This window comes from Dermacentor variabilis, chromosome 6 (genome assembly GCF_050947875.1).
Source record: "Dermacentor variabilis isolate Ectoservices chromosome 6, ASM5094787v1, whole genome shotgun sequence".
In the NCBI taxonomy this organism is placed as follows: domain Eukaryota; kingdom Metazoa; phylum Arthropoda; class Arachnida; order Ixodida; family Ixodidae; genus Dermacentor; species Dermacentor variabilis.
Window position 1 is genome coordinate 173,443,632 of NC_134573.1, and position 21,967 is coordinate 173,465,598.

General features: G+C 47.6%; 1 protein-coding gene across 1 annotated transcript in view; it reads right to left on the reverse strand.

Moving 5' to 3' along the window:
• Positions 1–597: 597 nt before the first annotated feature.
• Positions 598–21,967, reverse strand: part of LOC142586368 (uncharacterized) — a 37,388-nt gene continuing 16,018 nt past the window's right edge. Inside the window, exons 10-22 of the mRNA XM_075697618.1 lie at positions 21,683–21,924; positions 19,675–19,793; positions 18,140–18,254; positions 17,071–17,226; positions 15,247–15,366; positions 7,658–7,787; positions 6,610–6,657; positions 5,624–5,647; positions 4,016–4,150; positions 3,090–3,325; positions 2,098–2,219; positions 1,870–1,984; positions 598–798 (exon numbers count right to left, since the gene is read on the reverse strand). Of these exons, the coding sequence (XP_075553733.1) occupies positions 598–798; positions 1,870–1,984; positions 2,098–2,219; positions 3,090–3,325; positions 4,016–4,150; positions 5,624–5,647; positions 6,610–6,657; positions 7,658–7,787; positions 15,247–15,366; positions 17,071–17,226; positions 18,140–18,254; positions 19,675–19,793; positions 21,683–21,924 (1,763 nt within the window). The remainder of the gene's footprint in view (positions 799–1,869; positions 1,985–2,097; positions 2,220–3,089; positions 3,326–4,015; positions 4,151–5,623; positions 5,648–6,609; positions 6,658–7,657; positions 7,788–15,246; positions 15,367–17,070; positions 17,227–18,139; positions 18,255–19,674; positions 19,794–21,682; positions 21,925–21,967) is intronic.

Sequence of the window (21,967 nt, forward strand, 5' to 3'; positions counted from 1 at the left end):
CGTTGAACAGCACGCGTGGCAAAAGGGATGGTGACTACGATTTTTAATACGTGTTCTCAGAAGACAGTGACGTCTCTATATACGTTGTCATTCGCACTTCTAGCGCATAGAGTAAACCTCTTCGGCGCTGTAGAACGCTTTTCAAGTGTTTACGTATTGTTGACGTAATGCCTCAGCGAGCGCAAGGTATTCGAGTTCGCGCGAATGACTGCTACAAACCAGCGCATGCGATTTCTGCCTGAACCAAGCCATGCACTGCAAACTTGATATACACGATGTCTAAAGCACTTCTAAAGCACTTGGTTGCATGTTAAGCACAACCAATTCTTAAACTATATCGTGTTTAACGGTTTGTGAGAACTTCTGCTCTCAAATTATTGTGTTATCGTCCATTCTTAAATGTATATATATATATATATATATATATATATATATATATATATATATATATATATATATATATATATATATATATATATATATATATATATATATATTGTACATGTATGTTTCAATGCACTAAACGGCACGGCTCAAATACAGCAACTTTTCGCTTTGCCTGGTGCTAAAGTAAATTTGAAAGCCTCACTTCGTTGTTTAGTCTGAAAGTGAAGGCATGCGTCGTAGAGAACGTGCCTGGTTGTAGGGAATGAGCGTCTCGCTGTCACAGGGCGCGCCCACGTTGTTGGTGGTTGTCTTGAGCGTGTAATGCAGTGAAGCCAGGCTGAGCGAGAAACACAGTTTGGGCAGTGGCTCCACGCTGTTCTGCAGCTGCTTGGTCCACTCGAGCGCCGTCACCTGCGCGCATTATCGTTACACGACACTGCAGCGTGCCTTATCACTCCAGAAGGCAACGGAGCGCTCAAGGAACTCATTTCGGACAGTTTTGAGCGCTGTTCCAGGAGCGTGCATCGTTTCGGAGAGAATCGCGGATCAAGCTACTAGTGCAATTATAAAAGGAACTGCGATAGTGCGTCTGGGCTGCTTGTTCGTAGGCATGGTGTCAGTGCGACTTGCCGTCGAGGAGCTCGGTGTTGCTCTAGGTCACGAGGGTACAATAGGTGATTTTCTGTACCATATCCCTTTTACACGCGCTGGTGCATTCTCTCTCTCTTTTTTTTTTTTGCCTCTCTTCTTTCTTTGCTACCTGATGGTATTTACCTTCAACGTTATGCGTGTGTGCACGATTCAAGTGAAACGTAATTAGATGACCGCGCTGCGTATATTGACACGCGTGCTCGTTTGTCCTTTTTCCGGGAACCACATTTAAACTCCTAACACATTAACTGCCAACGTTAGCGCTCAGCGCAAGACGCACCTTTCTGTATAGGAAGCTTCTCAAATGTTATCGCTGGCTCTATCTACTGCTTGTGTCGTCGCCAAGCCGTGTGTAACCAGATTGTGTGCGCGACGTGAATATTCATGCACATTCTAGCACTTACGCGAGCACCAGCGATTGCGCTGGAAGGTTCATTGAACCACGTGTAAATAGCCGGCGCGTCTGATCCGCACATCAGAGCTCGACGATCGACGAGTGTGCTCACCTCTATCGTTGCGCCGAGTGTTGCTTGTTCTGATGGGCACGAGTTCGTACGATGAACGGTTAGTTTTGTGGCTTGCGTTGTATCACTGGGGTTATTAACCGTCAGCACAACGTGACAATAGGCGCCTCTTTTCAACGTGGTTAGTATCGGGCTTGCTCTGGTTTTATTTCCTAGATTCGCTATTTCCACTAATATTATGTCGTGGCCTCCGAGAGTGCACGGGAGTCACGGTTCGCCACTGCAATCTCGGAGGCCACGATTCCGTTAGTCCCGATGTGGCCTTCGCTGCGCTGGTCGTGACGGTCGTCACTATTCGGATACTTACCACGGGCACACTGTCGGACAGGTCGCTGTACTCTCTAAATGACGTAGGTAGAAGAGCACTGCACGTGGTCAAAGGCCTCGAGTGGTGCGTCTCGAGGATGGTGTAGTCGACCACCCTGCAAAGAGAAGCCATTTCCTCAACCCGGTGCCTCAGGAAGTTATTTATTTACGCAGGCCTATGTGCGTGTGCCCTACTTTCCTCCGCGTTTGTGTAGTGAAGAAATCTTACTTGACGATCTTCTGCAGATTCTGAAGCACTTCGACGGAAGCTGACTTGTAGTTCTTCACCTGGATGGCGAACATCAGCAAAAGCGACCGCGGCTGGTTCTCCTTAAACGCCTCGTGGAATTTCTGCATTGAAATTGGCAGCCAGCGCTGTTTCTATTAAAAAGATTGATTACTATTACTCAATGCAATAAACATTTCGTACGCATTAAATGTTTCGTTTCAATAAACCTTTCGTTTCGTATAACCTGATCGTTGAGGTGCCTAGTTGAAGAGTCACATACCACGAAGAGTCCCTCGCGTATGTGCGCAAATTTTTATTTTTATTTTTCACACCCCCGAACAACTGGGGAGGTATTCTGTAAGAGTCCACCTAGTGGACATGTCCATTTCGTCTGCTGCTCAAGTGCTGATTGGCTGTGGCGTCTGGTTGCTGTGGACGCACAGCCCAGCGACTCTTACTGAATACCTCCCCGACGGCGGCAGCCGTATAAAGACAGGTCGAAATACTTTATAAGCATTGTACTCATATCTTCTGAGACGCTTCCGGAACATATAAACGTAGCTCATGGTATTAAAGAATGTGCTGAACTGGGCTGGTTGGTGCAATCTTAGAAGGCAATCGAACAGCGCTTCAGACAGAACAAAGACAACAGCCACATCGATGTGCTATGGTTGCCCTAACACAAACATCAGCAAGTACTACCTGAATGAGCAGTGATTTATAAGTCGAACTTTTCTAACGTTCCTACTAGGCTTCCTCCGAGCACTTACAGGAAACGGTTGTGCTTCTACAGATCGCAAGCACGTGCTTGCAATTTTCATCATCCTTGCTTACTAACCATCACCATAACGAAGTTTTCCAAGAGCTTTGAAAACGCAGCGCTAGGCTCCAACAACATTAAAGCTCGCTCAAATTCCTCATTCAGTAGATCTATGCCGCCTTTAACTGCCGGCCAGGGCATTTTATCCCTGCTTTACTCGTGCGAGTCTCACCTGAAGCATCTTGTGGAGCGTAGGTAAGCGGTCGTTGGGGACATGCACCCCGAGGAATGCGAGCCCGTCGAACTTGTTCTTCGTGATCCACGAAGAGGTGGTGATTACGAAGTGCGACAGCGCGAGCGGGTCCTTCCACTTGTCCACGCACTCGCGGATGTCCTCCTGGCTGACGGCCACCAAGTGGTTGCCAGAGCCGTTGGCCGCCATCGCGCTGAACAGCTCGAAGCCCGAGCCTGAAAGGCACCGTGAGAAGATAGAGTGACCTCATTCGTGCGAACGATCTCCTTAAGTTTATTTCCGTGAACAGGTATGGGGGTTATGGAGGACAGATTCAGCTGAGTGTTGCTCATGCGGTCCACACCGCTAGGATTTCGCACGCTAAGCTGTAGAGAATGACGTTGATTTTCAATTTTTTTATGCGTGTCTCGAAGAGATGGTAGTGACGCGCGATCAGTTTGATTTAATCATTAACTGTGGACATTAATGTACCAAATTTGCACAGTTGGTTGCCGCGGTGGAGGGTTCCATAGTTATTTTGACCACCTGAGGCCCTTTAACGTGCACCCAATTCACGGTACACGCGAGCGTTGCGATTTGGTCCGGTTGTTTGTTCGTCGTTTCAAGGAACGGCGCAGGAATCTGACGAAATGGTTAGTGTTTTCCTTGTGCTTCCCTTTGTCCGATTCCTGCGCGGTCCCCCTACAACGGCATCCGGTATGCGAGCATCCATTTTGCATTGCGCCCCTATTTGGAATGCATCCGCCACGTCCGGGAATCGAGCCCTCTACCCGGTGCTCGTCATGGCAGTGCCATAGCCGCTGAGCCACCGTGGTGAGTGGTCAGCTTGCGTGCAACGGGACTTCGATGCAGCGGTTTCGCGACGTTTTACGCAGAGCCTGCGGCTGGGAAAGATTACCACGCACCGTTGGTCTTTGGCACCAGTTTGTCCTCGTGACCGTTGTACGTGAGGTCCATGAAGACCACGAAGTCGCAAGCTTCATTCGGGAACTGCTGCTCCACGCTCGTCTTCTCCGTCATCACGCAAATGAGGTTATGCACTGCAAAACACGTGTCGGTGGGCTAGGCGTCAGTCAGCGAGCGAAATGGGAAGAACGTTCTAAGACACTTCACTTTCGAACTCGTTGGTACGACATCTTTTCTAGTGCTTAGCACGAAGAAACTTGTCTGTGCGTGTCTCGACTTCTGTCTGTTTTGCCCCAAGTTTCCGCGCTAAGCTACAGAAAAAGAAACAAGCGAGTTGAGGATTGGTACAAGCTGGCATCGTCGCAATTTTTGTAACAATTAACAACAGCAACAATCACAACGAGCAGCCACTTCGTTCCCAATTAGGCAACATAACGCCGATTGAGGAAATACACGAAGAAATAGATGAAATACATTGCGTGATATTTTGTTCACTCCTGCGCATATTGTTTTGTGTTTGTCATGCGAACGTACAGTTTAGACAGTCCTATACTTTGGTCATGTATGTTTTGTTTCGCAGTGGTGTTGACACGTCGAGGCGCGTGTACTCCGAGATCCTCTAACTTCTCCCATCCACTCTCTACCTGTACCAGGTGACCGCCTTCCCACGCTACACAAACATACACTTTTCCCGCTTTGACACTCCTAATTTTAATGCATTAAAAATCGATTGTTTGAATAAAAGATCTGCTTCATAGAGTAGGTAGATTATAACTTTTTCCTTTGAACATAACAAACCTCACCGAATGTGGTGCATTGAATGTGGAGAAATAAAATTTCTCAATTACTATGTATTTACATACAAGCTTCAGAGGACAAAACTTCTTAACTCTCGAGCATCGCCTTCCTTTCAGTCGGATGTACTTACGGCGGACCGTTCGCTCTTCTTGAGGCTTGCCAGTCGTCGCCTCTGGAAGTGCATTGGAAAACACGGCGCTTACTACTGATTTAACTACGCGGCTGCATTTCAATATAGCTGATCCCTTTCAGGCATCCTTTCACTTTTCCATGACCTTACCTCCATTGCGACTCATCACTACAGCGCCGAGGCAGTGCTGAGAGGTCCAAGCAAAACAAAGCGGTAACAGGAAGATGCGGGATAATAGGTTTTGAGCACTTTGGTTTTCACGGGAAATCCAAAGTTCGCGTTGCTGCTGGCTATTTCTGCACTCTATGCAGGCTGTTCGTGTGACGCGGAGGCGATTGCCTGTGACGTCGTTTCTGCCGAAAGGGAGGAAGGCTGCTTTGAGAATGAGAGCACGCGCGTGCTTTTGCTTGGATTTTCAGCTGTTTCAATAGTTTACTTGGGTGCAGGACTTTTGCAAACACGATCGTCACCGCATGATCTAGGCACCGCGCTCGTCCGTTTAAAATGCTCAAACCTGGTGTGGAGCCCTTTAGTATGAATGCTTTGAATACCCCCGCTAGTGTAAATCAAAGGGGCGGAGCGTGAATTCTGAAGCCAACTACACGTGCTTTGCATACTACTACGAGAGCATGACGCGGTTCCCTTTTCGGTACGTAAAACGACATCGATAGTTCCTTACCTGCTCCATTCCGAGCACGAGAATCTGCAAACGAAATGCAAGACGTTCTTAGTAGTATGTTGTGTGCAGCTACCTTTGTTTTTAAGTGCAGTCTTTCTCTCCTTCCATGGATGTGCACATAGCGGACCGGTATAGATCTAGTACATTGCAGCATTATACTTTGTAAGCTATATGTGAACAGATGTTTACGCTTTAACCAGTAGATACTGCAAAGAAACATTACTGCGACACTATTCTCCTGTGAGAGTGAACGAGACGACAATAGCCGAGGGAAACACGTCTCCTCCCTGACAAATAACCATAAACAATTTATAGATTGTGCCGATGGTGTGTTTCATTACTCAGTCTCACAGTGTGGTCGCATTGATGTTGGCCAAACCGATCCAACCTAACAGGCCCAAACCAGCATCGGCTCAAAGCGGAGCTTCGAGATCCGGGGTTCAATCACCCCGGTGGCCGCATTCAGACAGGCAAAAAATGATAATGCAAAAAAAAGCTAATGTTTAGATTTACGTACATGTTAGGTGGTCAAAATTAATGCGACGTCCTCTACTGTGGCCTAGCTCAAAATTAGATCGTAGTTTTCGCAACTAAAAGAAAACCAAAATTAATTTTATTTTTTCAAGTAACGCCTGGATTGGTCCTGAGTACTGCGAAACGACAAATTAGTCACCTAATAAGGGTGAGCTTACCCCTCCCCCCCTTTCTACTTCCCCCCATCCTTCCCGCCGTCTCAATAAGAGTTCGGGATGTGTTACCAAATGGTGACCAATCTGTAGATGCACTTAAAATGGTGACAACGGTCATTTCTTTTTGGACAAACCAAGCTACAGGCTAGAGTGCGCAACCAGCTGAAGTGATAATTCGCAGTTGCGAAACTTAATAAAATTGAGAACAAGAGCATGTCTCGTCGTACGGACTACTTCTTTTTTTTTCTTTTTAGCGGAGTACACAGGCATGCAAAAGATATCGAAGGATTTGTTTACCTCCGTTGTTCATCGGTGGTTTCAGTTCGACCAAGTTTTCCACAGGACCTGCACAAAGCATTTACTATTAGACCAAACGTTGCACCGCATGGCATGGTTGCGTAGTATTTCTGCTTATACGCGTACTTTCGTACCGCTGCGTGTTTGGATACTCTAGACACCAACATTTGCAGTGCTACTAAGGGGCAATCATATTTGTTAAGGACTGCTTGAAATGGGCTGGAGGAATGAATGAACAATTGTAAATGATCTTCGTTCCTCTGTACATCTAAACACTTTTTTGTATACCACGTTAAACCCCCTCCCCCATCAAAAAATTAATAAAGATAAACTTTTAGGGCTAATGATTCGAGTATCTTGCAGCATTTCAAAAGTAACAAAAAAGAAACCACTAACTTGACGGCAAGCGTAACGCTGTGAGGTGGTTGACAAAGTTTGTTGTGCAAGAGATCGAGGTCCTTTTTCTTTTCTTTTTTCTCTACAAACTCTACAAACCATTTTCAATGTCATTGTTCTTGGACAGCAAATGAGGCTTATTACGGAAGCTTTATGCCGAAATACGGCGCAAGAAGGACACACGGAACCGGAACAGAGCTAAAGCAATCTTCGGGAAAATCTACCTCAATGTAAGTACGCATGCTCAAGGCCAATTAGCGCACATGCAACACACGCGAGAAGGCCAGCTTTATATAATAAATATATCGTCCAGGAATTTTATTTCCTGTCATGAAATCCCCACGATACACTGCAATTGAACTACTATCAGTAATGCATACCGCACTATATATATCAGCCTGATACGTTTCTGTCAGCACGAGCGCAAATTACGCCCCTTCTCTCTACGACGTCTTCGCGCGTCCAAGAAGCGGCATTGTACATGTAAACGTGTACCAAGTGGCTGGGTAAATATCCATGTACGGCGTTAATTATTGCAGAAAGATCGCTTTACCTTAGTCGTTTGTTAACTCGCCTAAAATCTCGGCATATGCACCAACTAATCGGACAACGTTCTGTGCGCATTACGCTACAACAGTGGGAGAGTGCTCGCCTCTGTTTAGTGTTTGGGCTATTTCGGATAGCCGTGAGAACTTGGGCCGGCAGAGGCCCATGGAGTCTTCGTATTCAAGGTAGAATGCAGCCACGCACAGACGAGGGTACAGAGTTACAGCCCTTTCCACCTGCGTGAAGATAAGTTCACATTAACAGTCAAGGAAGTCTTGTTTTTTTTTGTTTTTTTTTGTTTTTTTAACAGGCAATAAATAGCTCTTACGTGTAGACTTTCCATGTAACTCGAAAGTGGTCGCTCAATGTGAGCGCAGTTCGTGGAAAGCACTCGCTAAGGTCGGTTTCTCCACAATAAGGGCAATTGTAGGAACAAGTCTGCTTACAGGCGTTCATTTCATAGGCGGCGTTTAAGCGGTAACGTGCTCGCGTGTGTGCGCGTGCGCGTGTTTGTGTGAGAAAGAAAAACACAGAGAGATAGTGTGGGTGGGTGGATTAAGGCAGGTGGCTAATCCGAAGGGTTGGTTCATGCGTAATCTTTCTAATTGGTTAGATTAGCCGGATGTAGACTTCATGAGCGCTTTCACGACGCCGTGGACATCGTTTGAGCGTCCCACCTGTTGACTACACAACGGCGCAATTGTACGCCAGCTGCGGACGACAGTTCCGTTACAGGTGTGGGGCGCAAAGTGTCTTGGCGACCAAGCCAACCTAGCCACACGATACACCGCGGCAACAAAGCAGCCAGTCGGCTCTATAGGCTCAACTCTCGCACAGCCTTTTTTCTTTGCATCTTCGCTGATTCAGCGTGTTCTAGGGGAGACGAGAACTAAGTGGCATTATTACTGGTATTTACTTGGAAACGTGGCCATAGAACAATGCTTCTGCATTAAAAGATGACTCCCGCCGTACGAATGACTCCCGCAGCAGCAGATTACTGCTTCTTGTCTCTTGCTATAAAAATGCAGTTACATTTTCCCGTATCGGAAGTATTCAATGCGGTCAGTGAACACAGAATTCACATCTATATTTAAGGAAGTTCTTTGCAGCTCAAGAAGACGCAGACAAAGGGCAGGGAAAACAGGCCGGACAAGCGCTGCATAAGAGTTTTTAAAGCAACACCTGCTCTGTCTGACGCAACACGTGATCCAGCCTGTTCTCTCGCCCTTTGTCTGCGCTTTCTTGCGCTACTTGGAACTGTATTGTATGCATACAAACACGCCCAACTTTCGGCGCGTCTGAGCAGAACTGACGTTGAAACCATATGCTCGATGAACCAGACACGATGTTGTCTGTTTTACACGTGGACAATACGACATGACACGGGATTGGTGGAGGGTGAACGCGATCACGTGTCTCTTATCGTGAAAAAAATCTAATTCTGGCGTTTCACGTGCCAAGACCACAATCTGACTACAAAGCACGCTGTAGAGGATTCCCGTTTAATTTTGAACACCTGGGGTTCGTTAGTTTCCTATCGTGTCTCCCAAAGCTAGACATCGCTATGTCTGCAATTCTTCGTTCCTGTAATTCCTGCGCCGATTGTCGCGATACCTGTCTGCCATAACTTTATAATTCTTACTTGGCCAAATCATTACCCTGTTAAGCTATTGTTATGTGAATTATACATGGTAATGTAGAGTGGCCAACTTTGAAAGCACAGTTTAAGAGGAAGCTCTAGCATCGCTCTGATCTATATACATTAGAATACATGAAATTGTTTGTGCGGCAACGAATCCATTGATTTTGCTGAGGTTTGCTACATTTAGGTAAAAATGTATGGACGGGAAAATTTATTTAGGCCTTCATTTCTTTTACAAGAATTGTTGAGAATTGCATTATAAAAGGAAAACTCGACTATAAAGAAAAATAAAACAAAGGCAGAGCGCTAGTACAATTCTCTAAAAGGCACCTAATGATATTGTTGCGTGTGGAAAGACACAGACAGAACAGGCTATTGCAGGCTATTTACACTGGAGCCAGGCAGCCAGGCCGACACTCGCTCGCGCCAAGCGCACCGACCAACTTCATCGTCGTTCTCGCGCCGACTCGTCTCTGGAGCATCGCGCGATGATATGGTAATACTACTCCCCCACCCCCGGCGGCAAAAGCACCGTCACGGTGCTGTTAAATATCCAAGGTGCGTGGAGAGTTGTAGGGCTTGAGTCGGGCGACGTGGACAATGTCACTGGTTGTCACAGCGGAAGACGTAGTGGGCGTGGCTAGAACGATTTCATAGGTGAGATCGGTCAATTTGCGGAGCACGCGATATGGGCCTGTGTAACGAGAGAGCAGTTTTTCACAAAGGCCAACTTTACGCGAAGGTGACCAAAGCAACACGAGGGTGCCGGGCCCAAAATGGACATCATGGTGACGAAGGTCGCAGCGTTCCTTCTGTTTGTCTTGAGACACTTGTAGACGAGCGCGCGCAAGTTGGCGAGCGTGGTCAGCATGGGCGATTGCATCACGGGCATAATCGCTAGCTGAAGTTGTGGCGGACGGAAGCACAGTGTCCAGTAGTAGCGTTGGTTCGCGGCCATATAAGAGGTAATACGGGGAAAAGCCAGCAGTTTCGAGAAGGGAAGAGTTATATGCGAAGGTAATGTAAGGTAGAGCCAGGTCCCAGTCACGGTGGTCGTCGGAAACGTATTTGGATAGTATGTCTGTTAGGGTGTGGTTGAAGCGCTCAGTGAGCCCGTTCGTTTGAGAATGGTAGGAGGTGGTAAATTTATGCCGTATTGAGCAGGCACGCATGATCTCGTCGATGACTTTGGCCAAAAACGTATGGCCACGGTCTGTTAGCAATTGTCGCGGAGCGCCATGCTTCAAAATGATATCATGTAGGAGGAAGTCCGCAACATAAGTTGCACAACTGGTCGGAAATGCACGGGTTACGGCGTAGAGGGTCGCGTAGTCCGCCGCGACTGCAACCCATTTGTTTCCTGATGTAGATTCCGGAAATGGGCCGAGAAGGTCTAAGTCGGCACGATGAAATGGCTCGGCAGGGATGTCGAGCGGCTGCAGGTAACCAGCGGTGAACTGTGAAGGCTTCTTGCGCCGTTGGCAAAGTTCACAAGCGGCAACGTAACGTCGTACTGAATGGGCAAGGCCCGGCCAGAAAAAAACGGCGACGTACACGGTCATAGGTTCGAGATACGGCGAGATGTCCTGCTGTTGGTGCGCCGTGGAGCTCTTCTAGAACGGTGGAGCGGAGGTGTTTAGGTATTACAAGTAGGAACGCAGAGCCGTCCGGATGAAGGTTACGACGGTACAGAGTACCGTCGTGGAGGACGAAGAGGCGTAGAGTAGCATCGGCCGGAGAGTGCTTAAAACGGTCGATGAGTGCTCTGATGTAGGCGTCACGGCGTTGCTCGTCGGCGAAATCAAGCAGCTGTGATACAGAGAATATGCAAGAAGCACTGGCAATATTGGAGGAGTCAGAGCCGTCAACAGGGTAATGCGACAAGCTGTCAGCGTCTTGGTGCAGGCGGCCAGACTTGTACACCATGGAACATGAAAACTCTTGTAGCCTCAAAGCCCATCGACCAAGCCGCCTGTAGGATGTTTTGGCGATGAGAGCCAGCAGAGAGCATGATGCTCAGTGACTACGGAAAAAGGGCGACCGTAAAGGTAAGGACGGAACTTCGCAACCGCCCAGACAACAGCAAGACATTCTCGTTCCATAATGGAATAGTTGCGCTCCGATGGTGCTAGGAGGCAGCTCGCATAAGCAATAACGCGATCCTGGCCACGCTGACGCTGGGCTAAGACGGCACCTAAGCCATAACCGCTGGCATCTGCACGCAATTCTGTAAGGGCATCAGGGTCGAAGTGGGCGAGAATGGGGGGTGAGATTAGAACAGTGACGAGACGAGAGAAGGCTGCGGCCTCTCCAGTGCCCCACGAGAATTGTACGCCTTTCTTCAAAAGATTAGTGAGGGGTCTAGCAATTGCCGCAAAATCTTGACCGAAACGACGAAAGTACGAGCATAGCCTGACAAAACTTCGAACGTCTGCGGCTGTCTTCGGAACCGGAAAGTCTCGGACAGCGCGAGTTTTGTCGGGATCAGGCTGTACTCCGGAAGCATCAACGAGGTGGCCTAGAACAGTAATTTGGCGGTGGCCGAAACGACATTTCGACGAGTTAAGTTGCAGCTTCGCCTTTCGAAATACATCAAGTATAGCTGTTAGACGCTCAAGGTGAGTGTCGAACGTGGGCGAGAAGACGATGACGTCGTCGAGGTAGCAGATACATGTGGACCATTTGAAACCACGGAGCAAGGAGTCCGTCATACGCTCAAAGGTGGCAGGGGTGTTGCATAATCCAAACGGCATTACTTTAAATTGGTATAGGCCATGAGGTGTGATGAACGCGGTTTTTTCTCTTTCCATATCGTCAACAGCAATCTGCCAGTATCCAGAACGAAGATCGATAGATGAGAAATAGCTGGAACCGTGGAGGCAGTCAAGGGCGTCGTCTATACGTGGGAGCGGATAGACGTCCTTCTTGGTAATGTTGTTCAGATGGCGGTAGTCTACACAAAAGCGCCACGTGCCATCCTTCTTCTTAACCAACACTACAGGTGACGCCCAGGGACTCGAAGAAGGCTCAATGATGTTTTTGTCTAGCATTTTGTTGACTTCGTTTTGAATTAGTCGGCGTTCCGACGCAGAAACTCGATACGGTTGTCGGTGAATAGGCGTAGCATCGCAAGTAAGAATCCGATGCTTGACCGCGAGCGTCTTGTCTAAAGGGCGATCGACGATGTCCAAAATATCTCGGTAGGACGATAATACTTGGCAAAGCTCTTCAGCCTGCGCAGAGGACAGGTCCGTCGCAACCATTTTCTTTATATTGGGATCGGCTCCCGAGGCTGGACCGAAGGGCATGCTAAGCTCGCGAGAACCATCGGTCGATAACGCTGCCACGTATTGGTCGCCGAGACAATCAATGGTGGCAAGGCAAATACCTTGCGGTAGAATTTGCTTTGTCAATCCAAAGTTACAGAGAGGCATGCGAGTGCGGTTCCCAGTAATATTAGGTATACTGTGAGGCACTGTAATGTCATACCTTATTGGAATGTCGGGCAGAGGAGTGACGAGGTACTCGCCATAAGGAACTGGTGGGAAAGACAACAGTTCAATGTAGGCTATTCCCTTTGGCTGCAGGGGCGAAGAAAGCCGGTGGGACGTAAGCGGCAGTGGGGTGCGTCAGAAGGTTCTGTGAGTATCGGCAACTGGAGGCGAAGGGTACTGGAAGAGCAGTCAATAAGAGCAGAATGTGCGGAGAGAAAATCGAGGCCGAGAATGAGGTCGTGGGGGCAATGAGCAATTACGGTGAAGAGGACAGGAGTGTGGCGGCCGGCAATGCTGACGCGTGCCGCACACGTGCCGATGATAGGCACAGTACCGCCATCCGCAACGCGGAAGACGCATGCCAAAGCTGGGGTGAGGAGCTTGTTCAGTCGTCGTCGGAAGGCAGCACTCATAATAGATAGATGTACTCCTGTATCGATGAGTGCCGTGACAGAATAGCCGTCAATGTCAACGTCAAGAAGGTTTCCGTTCGTGGGTAACGTGAGCAGAGGATTTGAGGGCAGGGTCGACAACGCAGCTTCACCTCCAGAAGCTGTAGTCCCTAGTTTTCCGGCTGAATCCGGGAGGCGATAGGCGGTGAAGAGATGCGACGGGGTTGGGGCGAACGAGACTGATGGCGTCAAGGTGAGGGCGAGCGGCTGTAGCGAAGGTTCAGAGCAGGAGCATCAGCGGCAGTAGCAGCGGGGGGTATAGGGAACGGAAGGTCCAAAGGTGCGGGAATAAGCGGCGGCGTATGTCCGAGGAGGTGGTGGCCATCGGTTGCGGCAGTGACGAGCGACGTGGCCGATGCGACAGCAGTGGAAGCAGATCGGCCGCTCATCAGGGGTACGCCAATCGGACGGGTTGCGGCAAGATGTGGCAGAAAAGGTCTGCCGAGGACGAGTAGGGCCGCTAGAGAACTGGGGAACGCTGCGTTGAGACGTGGAGCATACGGAGTTCAGACCCATGTTCTCAAATTCCTCTCAGACGACGGCCTGAATTATCGCAATGGTGGTTGCTGGCGGATCAGGAGGCGTCGTGGAGAAAGCTGGTGAACAGGCGGCCTCCAGTTCGCGGCGAACAATACGGGTGACGTCGCCACAGGTGGTGGTCTGACGTAGTCGGCCCTCACATGTCGGCGTAGCAGCAGTGTCGGGTAGCCGCGTGATGTAGTGTGTGATACGGCGGCTCTTAGCTTGTTCAAGGCAACGGCATTCTTTGATGATGGCGTCGATAGTCGAGATGTTGCCGAAAACAAGCAAATAGAAAGCGTCGTCGGCGATGCCTTTTAAAACATACTTTATCTGTTTCGGACATAGCATCGTCAGCTTTGCGGCATAGAGCCAAGACGTCGAGAATGTAGGAAACGTACGGCTCCGTAGATGACTTAACACGAGACCCAAAAGCCTTTTTCGTGGCAGCGTTGCGACCAATGGGGTCGCCGAACCGTTCCCGGAGCTTCTCTTTGAAACTGTCCCAACTGGTTATCTCGTCGTCATGCGTTTGGTGCCACACGCGTGGGGTGCCGCCGAGATAAAAGATGACATTGGTGAGCATAATCGTTGGGTCCCACTTGTTATTAGCACTGGCGTGTTCATAGAGCTTGATCCAGCCGTCAACATCCTGTCCCTCCAGGCCAGAGAACACACCTGGGTCACGATGTTGGGCGACCGTGACGATTAGAGCAGTGGGACAAGCCGAAGACGTTGCAGAGTTGGGCGCGTCACCGGGAGGCATGGTGACAAGCTCGCTGTGCCGACCACTTCGGAGTTCCGTAATGAGGACGGTGATCGATAACCTCCACCAGAATGTTGCGTGTGGAAAGACACAGACAGAAGAGGCTATTTACACTGGAGCCAGGCAGCCAGGCCGGCACTCGCTCGCGCCAAGCGCACCCACCAACTTCATCGTCGTTCTCGCGGCGGCTCGTCTCTTGAGCATCGCTCGATGATATCGTAATAATATATATAAAGCAGACAAATTTGATTTTCATAGCGTGCTCTGAAATATATTCCTTAATTTGTGAATAGGACTTCTACAACACCCTCGTAAACATTGTAACAATTTTTCATAAGCTGTCGATTCGTATATCAAATTTGTCCGCTTTAGATGCCCTAACTGACGCAGCTTACAGAAATGCGATACGTGTTTTTTGTACAGAGTTACGGATTTGTAAACGTCGTGCCTCTAGTTTCTCGGAACTAACTGTTTTTCAGCAATTTTAGTAAAACATTCTAGGTCTTAAATCCAAAATTTTGATTCTATCATCAGAAGAATTTAAACTTTTTTCTCAAAGGCAAGAAATCTCATTAAAATTGGTCAAGCGATTGTGTAAAAAAGCATTTCTGCGTTTGACATGCATTCAAATAGCGAAACAGGAGTCGTTCTCCAGCTAAAGTTTCCTCGTAACAGATTGCACCACGTAAGAACTCAGTACATTGGCACTTATTTTGGGAGGTCCGGAAAGCTCTATGTATTTGTAGGCGCCGTCCACTACGCCACCTAATAAATCCGCTCTGCAAAAGAAAACTGTTATATGGTACAAGGTTGTGCGTTCACCTTTTCGCGAAGTGTGCCCTCTTCGTCGAACGTCTGCCAGGCGTTCTGGTTGTTTCGATAAATGCCCAGCGCCCCGTCCACGTGCACGGGAACTTCGTAGCCATCCTTGCTCGAGCAGACCTGCGGGGGGCACGCATTGCCCTCAATCTGCGTCTACGAGTATTCTAGCGTCGTAATGTGCTAGTCTCGTTATAATATCAGTGCCATAAACCCGTAACAGGAGCGCTTATTTGTGTATCCTCCGCGAATTCAGCGACTTCGTTATGTTGCACTTAAGGCGCTGCAACAACTTACACTCTAAAAGATTTTACCCCCTTAAGCGTGTTTTAAGCGTGTTTTCTTGTCGCAATGTAACACCCTTACTGTCAGGGTCTTAAAAAATTGTAGAGGACAACAGCGGAGCTCTGACTAGACGCGCGATGACAAAAGACGTAGTTGAAAACTGTGCAATCATTCTGACAGCCTTGGGCGCTCAGAAAGATCCGACAAGAGAATTGTCAGAATGATTACATAGTTTTCAACTACGTCTTTTTTAATCGGACATCTCGTTAGAGCTCCGCTGTCGTCGTCTATAAATTTTTGTAAGGCTCTAGCGGTAAGGTTGTTACAGTGCGACAAGAAAACACCCTTAAAAGTGTAAAAATGTTTGGAGTTATAGGCTTTACACCTTGATAATAAAGCTTTCGGACATAGTAGGATGTTAAATTAAGATATCTGAGTGCTCCAGAAGTACCCAAGAGCACACTTCGTGCAAGATATACGGATATTGTGTATTATTTACTGTTTCATAACGAAGAACAAAGATCCACTCGCTAGCACTATAGTATACTATGCGGTTCAAAATGACGTAATGCGTTCGCCAATTACGGAGATGGCTTTTTGCTCTACGCAAGCAGGTAGCCGACAAATATCCAAAATATAGTAAAGCGACGCATTATAGAACGACAAATGTGCTGCGTGACCAAAGAAGCATCAGTAAAGCGAATCGCAAACTGCCAAGGCCGTACCCAGGAATTATTTTCGGGAGGGGTTTCGCGGGGTACGCATAGCGGCGGGCAAGGTTCCTATTCACTTATTTTTACGTGTAAACCAAGAACATCGCTGACATACATAAGACAATAACGTACAATGCGTACATTGAGACGGAAATATAGTGACGTATATGTAAATTGTGCTGGACAGTATGGCGCCGAGGCGATAATTTCGGGAGGTGTCAGGATCCCCTAACCGTCCTCCCAGTGGCGGGCCTGCACACGGTGTGTTTGTTGAGGGCCGCATTCCGAAGTCCACTGTCGCGCTGGTCTTCAATGCTATTGCGGAGTCTCAATAGACTCAGCCGTTCCATGATCATCGTTGTTATAATTGACAACGTTTACGATTTTAACACGGTTGCCGGAGTCTCTACGGACGAAAATGTGGCGATAGTTGTCTGCGGGAGTTGCAATCATGGCGATTTTACCCGCCTGAGAATGACGGGTGCCATATGTAGTTGCCCAAACTACGTCTTTCCTGCTTCAAACGACTTTGCCGCTTTGCACTTGAACACATTCGGCAAACTACTGTGTTATATATGCAACAATTCTCAATAATTATGATTCTGGGCAGAACGTATTGCCTTAACGCATTTAGCAAAATAGTATACAAACAATTTATGCATATATTACGTCAAATATAACGTAATGAATAAAGTAAAAAAAAGTGGAGTGACAAGCGTGAAGACGAAATCCGTGTACTATCCAAAATTCCCACCGGGGTTCTCTCTAGCAATGTTAGAAAACGCTCTCTCCACAGAGAATCATCATTTTTCAAGGATCGGAAACATACGTCACGATAGTTGGACCACCGCTCATTTTTGCAGGTCAGGTTCGTGTCTCCTTTCCTCGTCTTGAAGTTGAGGGCGGCCATGTTGAAGGAAATGCAGAGGTGCGCTGACGTGTCATTCTCCACATGCAGGATTCGCATCCAGGCAAGGGCCGTTCGCTGGGGTCAGAGAGAGAGAGAGACAGAGAGAGAAAAGCAACAGCAGAAAATAAGTTCAGTCACGAAATCCCAGACGTTCTCTGAAACACCCTTGTTCGTGACTTTGTTTGTAAGTATCTACAGAAAAACAAGCTCGCATCTCAGGTCACTTCGATTCTCGCCAAAAACGCCGACAAGGTAGAACCCATCCCAAATCAACATTCGCGACACGGCATGACATAGACACCTAGGAGGCCCCTCTAAAAGCCAGCCAACACAAAAGGAGCACGTCTGAAAAAGCCTGCAGGGCTTTTTTCGTTTCTCGCTTCCGAATATTCCTGGCTGGAGTGACTTGAAACTGATAACTTGTTGCATATTCCTTGCAAGGGTTTCAGTATTGTTTAACTTTGAAGCCTGCGTTGGCGAGAAATAGGCCGCTAGGAATGTGTCATGATTGTCATGGTTGAATATGACAGCGGCTATTATTAGGGCTAACAACCCAAGCAGCGACTTCATTGGCCAACACTTCGCAGAACAACAAAAATGCAAATACAAAAGTACGAGAGGGACACGTACGCTTCCATTCAACTGAGGTTTACTTATCGGATGGTGTTGCCCTTCGTAATTCACCATGGACAATCCTTGAGAAAAAAAAAACTTTGCGCAACAACGCTTTTATCCTGTCTACAATTCAATGATTGGCAGCATCATAAACGGGATAAAGTTTGTTCCATAAATGGGATAAAGTTTGCCATGTGAGGTCTACATTAAAGATTACCCATGCTGTCTATAAACAATCTATCGAACTCGCCGGAAGACATCTGTAGTATGTCTATAGGCTGTCTAATTAAGGCTTTCTGTTTCTTTTATTTTTTAGGACGGCGCCCATCGTTGTATTTTGTGAAAAGGGGCATACAGACAGCGGAACTCTTACGATTGGAACGGAAGATGTGAGTGTGCTGTCCTCGAGGAAAGACGAAGGCAGCGACAGCTTGCACTGACCCTGGCGCTTGACACGGTGCGTCTCGAGGATCAGGTAGTCCGAGTACCTGCGAGGCCGGGCAACGGCTGTCGTTAAAGGCACGCTAAAGAGCGAGCACCAATTTAAATCAGTTCGTATTAGTAGAGATGTCACTTAAAAAGAATATTTTCATTGATCCCGTGGACAGCGGTTGATTGCAAAAAGAGACAAATATAGCCGAGCAATTTCTTTTCTTTCTTTTTTTTAATTTTGTGCGATACGTCAGCGGAGGTACACCAATACAACCTCAAGGATTTCGAAAGGTTTACCCGCATTTTGGCAGTTTTGCAGCAGGAAACGTGCCAGGTTGAATATCTGGTTCCAGCATAGAATCACAATATACTTATTCACCTATTAACGACCACAGACACGCTGTGAAAATTCGTGATGCCGCGGCAAGGTGCGGGAACGTCGGGGCGACGTCGTTGCTTGATTTTTGTTCTTGCGTCTTCTCTGACATACGCGGTGCCCTCTCGCGGTGCCAGTGGCCGTTCTTCTGTAGCGAAACCACAATTCACAAACACGCCCTAACTTACTATTCGTTTTCCATAGTCCCTTTAAATTTTTCAAAATGAAATAAGCGTAGGTTACGTAATCATACCCAAATGATTCAATTTAGCGTTGATAAGGACAACACTCATATTTGTGATAACAAACGATGAAACAAACCAATTATCCAGTTATCAGGCAATCATGCAATCTAAAACAAGGCTTGCGTCCGCTCTTCTATGAGTAATCTCTTAACGCAGAGCTGATATGCATTCTGCTCGGTTTATGGCTTTCGAGACCAGATGGCGTATGGTCTTTTTCCGCGCGCTGTTTTTAAGAGCGTTGCCATTGTTGTTGTTTTTTGGGAATTCTGCTAAAGACACATTCGAAACTCGATACAATCAGGGCACGAATTGGACAGCGGCGCATTGTTCTTCTAGGTCGTCAGCACAGTGCCAACGCCACGCTGTTTACTATATACACGTAGCGCATCAACCTTGATGCGACGCTTGATGCGGGCTACAGCGGGCTACAGCTTGTTTTGGCAGAGTGCGCCTCGCCCGTGAGCGGACGCGAGCAAACGCCAAGTGTTCCTCTGCCGCGCTCACTTCCTTGATCTAACAAACTAGCCATTCACGCGAATGCGCTAGAGTCGACTTCACCCACTCAAGCTATACCTATAGCTCGCAGGTGATGCGTCTTACCAGCGCATGATCCATGTTTACATGAAATGCGGTGTGTCCGAAAGATGATATCAAGAGCTTACTCTCACATCGGTGCAAAAATATCTTGTGCTCAAAAGTTCCACAAATCTGTTAAAATGCTAAGGAAAGCTTCATTCTGAAATCCCCATATATATTGATCTATAGATCTATAGATCCGCCAAAATCGCACTTATGCCGACACGAACATAGCGGAAAACTCGCTACGATTACGACACAGATTGGTGGTATACATACCTCGCGATGTCTTCGAGTTGCTCGGCCACGTCCTCCGCCGTCTTTTCGTGGTCCGTGATGCTGAGGCCCACCACAATGAGGAGCTTGCGCTCAACCCTCGCGAACTCATCGTGCAGTCTCTGCAAGCAAATATGATGGTAGCATTACTAAACGAGGGCTTTAGAGTACGATGTACTCGTGCATGTGGCTGTGAAATGTGTCGAACATATTCTCCCTAGTCTTTAATTATTTGCGTTTTTTTTCTGACACAAATTGAAACGGAAGAACTAGTGTACTCACGGCGACAGATGAACTAAATGAAACTTATTTTGATCACATAAGACTGCAAGAACAGCACCAAGTGCTCTCGCCATCACAAAAGCAATCTCACGGTAATCACGATCGTATGTAACACCGCATAGCGCCGTTCTAAAACACTCTGTATAAAAGAAGCAATGGTACGTGCATCTTCATGTATTCAGTCATATCAATTGGCGTAGCGTATTCACAATTCTGATAATTAGGGGTGGATGTTGAAGCCTGCAGTACGCAGTTTCAATGATTCAAAGCTTGTTTATACAATGTATATTCATTAGCAGTTAATGAACATTCACATTTTATACCAAACGGTGCACCAAAACACACTGCTGTAAAACACGCTAATGTATAAGAGGCTTCCTGGTTTTGGTATAAGTGTCTGAATGTAGGATTGCTTCTGTGCTGGAGCGTGAGCTTGGTGCTTGAGACCGCGCGGAATTATGATGTGATGAATAAACTTCAGTCGTTAGACCTGCAGCGCTTGTCATTAGCGCTTTTTGTCTCAGGCGTACCCATCCTTTTTTGCATTTCTTTTTTTTCATTTTTGAATTCATCATGCATTAAGTCTTGCATTTATTTGTCTGTTTAGCCTATGTTTGCCAGTATAATATTTCAGTCTGGACCTTGCTTTAGTTTCACATGAATCTAGCACTCAGCCCTGCCCGAAACCGCAGTAAGATAGAGGAGGCTTTCTTTGTTAATGATTGTTCCACTATGACTCCGCTATGGATGAAGCGTATAAATAGGGAAAATCGGCAGTCACTTTGAAGCAGCACCAAGTTCATAATACTGCGGAGAATTGGGCTCATTGGCACTGCATTAATTTTATCCAAGCACTAACAGACAACGACGAAGTGACAGGACGGGATACCGCAGTCCGCTGTACGCTCAACATTATTATTTCAGAAAATAAGTATGCCTCATAATCAAGCTACATGCCGCAGTCATCACACATGCGCAAGGGAGCTAACGAGTGGAATGAAAAACGAACGAAAAAAATCTCAACTGTTAGTACAACACATGCGAAGGGCATCTCGCACTTGATAATTACCTATAATAAAGACTGTAGGCTGCAAGAGGCATGCGCAAGAGGCATTCGATAAAGACAAGCATATTTTACGAGAAGCGTCTACACCCGAGTTTTTTCTCCATGATGGCTACACAAGGGCACTGACACACACGTGCCGCTTACGGGCTATCTTTTCTTCGGCCTCAGGTTGCGGGTGAGGTGATTCTTATGTCTACGCAAAATGACAGCTTCGTGGAGTGGTGGGGAGCATCCACACGTATTGCAAGAGCCGAAATCCGCCCTTGGTCCGTTCTTAATGACATTGTATTGGGGTTCCCTGAGCCCATAATTAAAGAACGGACCAAAGTAACATTGTTGAGAGTAGGGTTGTTCGATGTTACCGTTGTGTGTTTGAGCTTCAGTTATAGCCGGACACCAAGCTACATGCGAAACACATAGAGATCGAGGCTCGCTCAAAGGGAGTGTACCAGCGCCGCGGGAGGGAGAGACAGTTGTTGGTTGTGAAAAGCGATCAAGTTGCTTTTATGACGAGAACTGCCATGCCTAGTTCATTATTCGCAGTGAACAGCCATGACCTCCGAGATTAGGGTGTTCAGTGCATATGCTAAAGAACGAATAACGTTGCGTGAAATGGTGCTGCGATGCGCTGCCTATGCACCTTCCGCGCAAACGCGGGCGCACCTTGACGATGTGGAAGTAGCGCCTGCCGACGTCGGCCGCCTTGACCTCCTGGTCTAGCAGCGCGATGCCGTCGAAACCTTGCAGGTTCAGCCACTCGATGGCGCTGCGCGCGAAGTGGCCCATCTTGGGCGGGTTTCGCCACAGCCGCGCGTAGAAGTCCGACAGCTGCTCGGCCGACACGCCCACGAGAAGGGGAAGCGATGTCTTTGCGCGCAGCTCCTTGAACTGCTTGAAGCTTTGCTCTGCAAGACGCGCCAGCCGCCGGTATCGAGAACTGAGAAGAAC